This window comes from Thamnophis sirtalis, unplaced genomic scaffold, assembly GCF_051295495.1.
Source record: "Thamnophis sirtalis isolate CommonGarterSnake01/CBP01778 unplaced genomic scaffold, rThaSir2_p1.2 scaffold_9, whole genome shotgun sequence".
In the NCBI taxonomy this organism is placed as follows: Eukaryota; Metazoa; Chordata; class Lepidosauria; order Squamata; family Natricidae; genus Thamnophis; species Thamnophis sirtalis.
The window spans coordinates 1,847,863-1,854,057 of NW_028261389.1; the positions used below are offsets into that span (position 1 = coordinate 1,847,863).

Below are 6,195 nucleotides of genomic sequence, written 5' to 3' on the forward strand. Positions count from 1 at the left end.
CATGCCGGCCACATGGCCACGGAGACGAAACGGACATGAACACCGCCCCCCTAGAGTCGGGAACGACTAGCACAGATGTGCGAGGGAACGGCTGCTCCTCTAGAAGTAGTCGGTGTTCCAACACTGGACAGCCATTCGTCTGGAATGGGAGAGGCTCTCCTGCTTGAGCAGGGGCTGGACTAGAAGACCTCCAAGGTCCCTTCCACTCTGTTATTCGGGGGGCCGCCCTCTCGCGGCCGGAGCAAAGCACTTGGATCCTCGTGCAATGCATCAAATCCTCAGAGAGACAGACAGACACACACACACACACACACACAAAGTGGGTGCGGGAGGGAAGGAGAAAGGAAACTAAATTCGGGCGCTTCTGATGAACAGGAGGTTTGGGAAGAGGGCTTCCTTCGGCGGAGAGGGTCCAAGGGGCACTATAAAGACCCCGCCCCGCCAAAAGTGCCCGGGTTCATACAACTGCAGCTTCTTCTCTCCCCCCCCCCGCTCTTCTCTCTTCTCTCTCCCCCCCCCCCGCCCGCGCACAAAAGACTCGCGGGAAACAAAACTCGCTCTAAGACGGGCGTCTCGTCCGAATGCCGTTTGCTGGACGGCTCGTTCGCTTGGGAAGCAGGCGGTGTCGAGGGATTCCCCCTGTCCATCTCCTCCCCGCCCCCCGCCCATCCAAGCTGGACTCCCCATGAGCGACGTCTCCCCCTCCCCGCTTCGTTTCCCTCCAGCCTGCTTTCGTTTTCCATTTCTCCCGCAGGACCTCCCCCGACTTCCTCCCTTGCGCCCAAACTCCGGAGCGGGACGGTGAGGCAGGATGAGGTAGGGACCCCCGACCCCCAGGAACAGAGGGAGAATGGAGAGGGCCCCGCGGAACCCCGGGGAACGTGGGGGCGGCCGCTGCTGCAACCAAGTCTAGGTCCCCCTCCCCATCAATTACCTGAGTCCCGTCCTCGCCCCCCCCCGCGGTCCTGTTGCTGTTGCTGCCTTTCAGGGGGGCTGGGGGGGGCGCATCCTGGCTCCGCAGCGCTTTGGACGCCCGAAGGAGCCAGAACGATGCAGGGGCGGCCCCCAGCGAGAGTGGCAGCTCCCCATCTGCTCCACAATACCCCCCCCCATCCAACAAGCTCCGTGACTGCCTCTACAGCCCTGAAGGGGCCTGAGCGGGACCCTGGATGGGGGAGGTGGTATTGTTGGTGTCGTCGTTGTCGTCCCCCCAGCAAGACCCCTGAACAGTCAAAGGAAAGCTCCCCTTTGGCCCCATAACACCCCCCACCCACCCACAGATGATGCAAAAGCTGTTCTGCTCCCGCAGAGGCTGCCCGGCCAGAGCATGTAAGCATGTAAAGTCTGCTTACATATTAGAAAGATGCGTTCACCTCCAAGCCATTGGCTATCCTAGCTTTGTCAGGTATACCAGGGGGGAGATTAAGTGTTTTTTTATCAGGGCAACCTGGTCTACCCAATTATAGGACGGAGTGTCCTGCTTTCGCCTTTCAGCCCCAATCCAAGAGCCTTCGCAGGCAGCCTTGGTGGCACAGTGGTTAGAGTGCAGTACTGCAGGCTACTTGGGCTGACTGCTAGTTCAGCGGTTCAAATCTCACTGGCTCAGGGTTGACTCAGCCTTCCATCCTTCTGAGGTGGGTGAAATGAGGACCCGGATTGTGGGGGCGATATGCTGACTCTGTAAACCGCTTAGAGAGGGTTGAAAGCCCTATGAAGCGGTATATATGTCTAACTGCTATTGCTATTGCTATTTTAGCGGCAAACTATTTTTGTGTCAAGTTTATGTTTATGTCCAACACCCACCCACCCCACAAACTTCGCAAAAGCTGTTCTGCTCCTGCTGAGGCTTCCCCCCCTCATCCCAGCTGGGGGACCAGCTCCCCATGGCCTGGGCAGCCCTGGCACCCCCTCAGAGCCCATCCTCAGCAAGAGGGCTCATCAACAACTCCAGTAACAATGGAGTCTTAAACTTACGTTTTACTGACCAAGAAGTAGAGAGAAGCTAGTACAGATCTATTTCAAGCTATGTAGCTCTCGTCAGCTAGCCATACCCTTCGGAGATTTGAACCCAGGTGAAGAAGGTATGGCTAGCTGATGAGAGCTTGAAATAGATCTATACTAGTCTCTCTTTATTTCTTGGTCGGTAAAACATAAACATAACACAAAAATAGTTTCTCGTGAAAGTGGCTGCCTGCGAAGGCTCCTAGATTAGGGCTGAAAGGAGGAAGCAGAAGTCCCATAATTCGGTGGACCAGGTTGCCCTGCAAAAAAACTACTTAATGTCACCCCTGGTATAGCCGGCAAAGTTAGGAGAGCCAATGGCTTAGAGGTTAATACATCTTCCTAATATGTAAGCAGACTTGACAAGGTCCATATGCTCTGGGCAGCCTGAACAGCTGCGTTTGTGGACAACACATTATCTGAGCCCACCACACACACAGACACACGCACACACCCAGGGCAGGTGTTCTTTGCCACTTACTGAGGCCTCCTCCACTTTTGTCTTCTCCCCTCCCCACAGCAGACCCCTGAAGGAGAAGCTCCAGCGCCTGGAGTGTCACTTCACCTGGGACTTTGAGGTCAAGGACAAAATGAACATCAGACACACCCTGTTTACTCTGGCTGTCCGCCTGGAGCACGGCCCCCTCCGTAACCGGGGCACCTACCTGGCCCTGAAGGCCTATCTGCTCCACCTGCTGGGGAGCCCCAAAGAGGCCCTGGCCGTCCTGCAGGAAGCCAAGGAGGTCTTGAGGAAGGAGCCTCAGGGGATCTTCCCGCGCCAGATCCTGCTGGTGTACGGGAACTACGCCTGGATCTATTACCACTTGACCGATTATGACAAGGTGGACCTCTACTTGGCCCAGATCCGCCAGATCTGTCGGGACCTGTCCAGCCCTGAGCCATACTCGGCCCCGATCCCGGAGGTCTACGCCCAGAAGGGCTGGTCCCTCTTTGCCATGGGCTTCCGGAATGGCCAGCTAGCCCTGGAGTGCTTCCAGAAGGCCCTGGAGCTGCGGGGACCAAGCGTGGAGCTGCAGGAGGGCCTGGCCTTCTCCACCTTCGCTTCCTGGACACACTCCCACGATGAGAAGTTAAAGGAAGAGAGCCAGAAGTTGCTGGAAGGGCTGATCTGCGGCCACCCCAAAAATTATGAAGCCAAAGTCTACTTGGCGCAGACTCACCGGGTGGGAGATGACGAAAGAGCCCAGCACCTTGCCGATGATGTGATCCAGAACAGTCTCAACCCGGAACTCCTGAGAATGGCCGCCAAGTTGTATAAGTTCCACTCTCCCTCCCAGGCCATTTCCATCCTGAAGAAGGCCATCGCCCTCTGCGGTGATTACTATCTCCTGCACTACGACCTTGGCATCTATTACATGGATCTCTTAGATCGAGGATCTGAGGGGAACCGAGCGGAGATCGTGGAGGAAGCCATTGGGTGCTTCAAACGCTCTCTGGAAGCCCATCCTGAATCCGTGTTTTCCCGGCTGAAGCTCGCGGAGTTGTACGGGGAAAAGAGCCAGCTTTACGAGGAGGAGGTCTACCTGGGCCTGATGGAGGTCCTGCCAACCACCAGCAAGAGATGCCAGCAGTCTTTCTATCTGCACTGGGGGGATTTCCTTCTCCACAAGAAGGGGCAGAGGCAGGCAGCGCTGCGGGCGTACGAGGCCTGCTTGGAGGTGCCAGGGGAGCACCCTCTGGAGCAGAAGCACCTGGCTCTGCGCCTGAGAGAGCTGGCCAGGGCCTTCCTTTGTGAAGGCGACAAGGAACAAGAGAGGGCTGTCCGCTGTCTGATGAGCAAAATGGCAGCAAAGCGTCCAGGGGCACCTCGCTGATCTCACCCTCGCATGTGACCCTCCCCAGGAGCCGGCCGGGACTGTCCGGGTGCTTCAGCCCCATATGGGTGGTGCTCCCTGGCAACCCTGAGCCGCCCCTTCCTGGGACATTGCTGGAAAGCAGTATAATGTTTGTGTTAACCCCCCCCCTCTCTTTCTCTTCCCTTCCCCTCTTTATTGCATGAATAATCCGGGGTGCACACGAGTGGTTGGGTGGCCTAGAGACTGTGAGTTCGATCCTAGGTGGAGGCAGATATTTCTCCCTCTGGGCGCGATGAGAATTTATCTGCCGAACAAAACTCCGCATTGGTGACAGGAAAGGAATCCGGCCATTAAAATACTCTGTTTGCTCCATTCAGATCCCACACCGCAAGGGATTATGGGGTCGTTAAAAGGAGATGACAATGTATAACTCCCTGCTGCTTGCAGATATAAACCTTGTAACCGGTGATGTAAAGTAGAATTTAGGAGGACCGAGTTCGTCGGATCGAGTGCTACTAATGCTTCATGCTCCCCTACAAGCCTCTGATGTTGCTACCCAGCCTTTTTGAGGCCCTTTTGTTTTTTTTAATGTATATCTTCAGTTTTATATCCTGCAGCTTTTTATAATTTGGGTTACTTCAATAAACAAAATATATATTAGTATTGTTTTCTAAACTCTGGTTTATTTTCTATGCTCTTTTGTTGAGCGCATTCGGCCTACTGACCATAAGAAACTTGTAAAATAGATTTAAGGCATTTGTGCCTAAGCTGTTGTCTCGGAATCTGGAAAATGAGAACGAGAAAGAAACAGAATGGAAGAGAAGGAGCGCAAGAAAGAAAGAGAAAGAATGAAAAAGCAATAAAGAGAAAGAGAGAGAGAGGGAGAGAATGAGAGAAAATGAGAAAGAATGGGAGAATGAGCAAAAGACAATGAGAAAGAATGAGAGATAAAGAGAATGAGAGAAAGAAAGAAAGAAAGAAAGAAAGAAAGAATGGGAGAGAATGAGAGAAAGAAAGAATGTGAGAAAGAGAATGAGAAAGGATAAGAATGAGGGAAATAGAGAAAGAAAGAATGAAAAAGTGATAAAGAATGAGAGAAAGAATGAAAAAGGGAATGAGAGATAATGAGAAAGAAAAATGAGAGATAAAGAGAATGAGAGAAAGAATGAAAAAGAATGGGAGAGAATGAGAAAAAGAAAGTGAAAGAAAGAATGAGAGAAAGTGAGAAAGGATAAGAATGAGGGAAATAGAGAAAGAAAGAATGAAAAAGTGATAAAGAATGAGAAATGAAAAATGAAAGATAATGAGAAAGAATGAGAGATAAAGAGAATGAGAGAAAGAATGAGAGAAAAAATGGGAGAGAATGAGAAAAAAATGAAAAAGAATGGGAGAAAGAATGAGAAAGGATAAGAATGAGGGAAATAGAGAAAGAAAGAATGAAAAAGTGATAAAGAATGAGAGAAAGAAAGAATGAAAAATGAGTGAGAAAGAATGAGATAATGAGAAAGAATGAGAGATAAAGAGAATGAGAAAAAGAAAATGAAAGAAAGAATGAGAGAAAGAGTGAGAAAGGATAAGAATGAGGGAAATAGAGAAAGAAAGAATGAAAAAGTGATAAAGAATGAGAAATGAAAAATGAAAGATAATGAGAAAGAATGAGAGATAAAGAGAATGAGAGAAAGAAAGAGAAAAAATGGGAGAGAATGAGAAAAAAATGAAAGAAAGAATGGGAGAAAGAATGAGAAAGGATAAGAATGAGGGAAATAGAGAAAGAAAGAATGAAAAAGTGATAAAGAATGAGAGAAAGAAAGAATGAAAAAGGGAATGAGATAATGAGAAAGAAAGAGATAAAGACAATGAGCAAAACAAAATGAGAAAGAGAAAGAAGGAGAGGAGAGATAAAGAGAATGAGAGAAATAGAGAAAGAAAGAGAAAGAGAAAAAGAGAATGTGGGTGTGCGGAAGAGAAACCCGTACCTGTAACAGGAGTTGCTCTTCTCTCCCTCTCTCTCTCTCTCTCTCTCCCTCCCTCCCTCCCTCCCTCCCTCCCTCCCTCCCTCCCTCCCTCCCTCCCTCCCTCCCTCTCTCTCTCTCTCTCTCTCTCTCTCTCTCTCTCTCTGCGGAGGAGAAGCGTTGATGGCTCGTATATCAGGCAGCCCTTGAATAATTGAGGCCGGGAAGGGAGGGGGGGGAGCCAGCTGAGAGATTCCTGTCCTATTTCTTCCCTTGGGGGGGGAAGCAGAGGAGCGCCCGTCTTGTCCCGTCCCCCAACCAAGAGTCTCCCAAAGGTAGGAGTTGGGGAGGGGGCTCTTTTCCTTCCCCCCCCCAAACCAGGTAGGGAGGAACAGCCGATGGGAGGGGGAGATGCTGCCCTTTTT

General features: G+C 51.0%; 1 protein-coding gene across 1 annotated transcript; it reads left to right on the forward strand.

Moving 5' to 3' along the window:
• The first annotated feature begins 2,525 nt into the window (after positions 1-2,525).
• Positions 2,526-4,240, forward strand: LOC148043984 (interferon-induced protein with tetratricopeptide repeats 5-like). The gene has a single exon (XM_087722626.1). It carries the CDS (start codon positions 2,592-2,594, stop codon positions 3,834-3,836), a length of 1,245 nt encoding a protein of 414 aa, XP_087578752.1. The 5' UTR covers positions 2,526-2,591; the 3' UTR covers positions 3,837-4,240.
• Positions 4,241-6,195: the final 1,955 nt, after the last annotated feature.

Bases quoted from the DNA above. Each gene is read 5' to 3' on its own strand.
- LOC148043984 (XM_087722626.1), top strand. From the start codon at position 2,592: ATGAACATCAGACACACCCTGTTTACTCTGGCTGTCCGCCTGGAGCAC.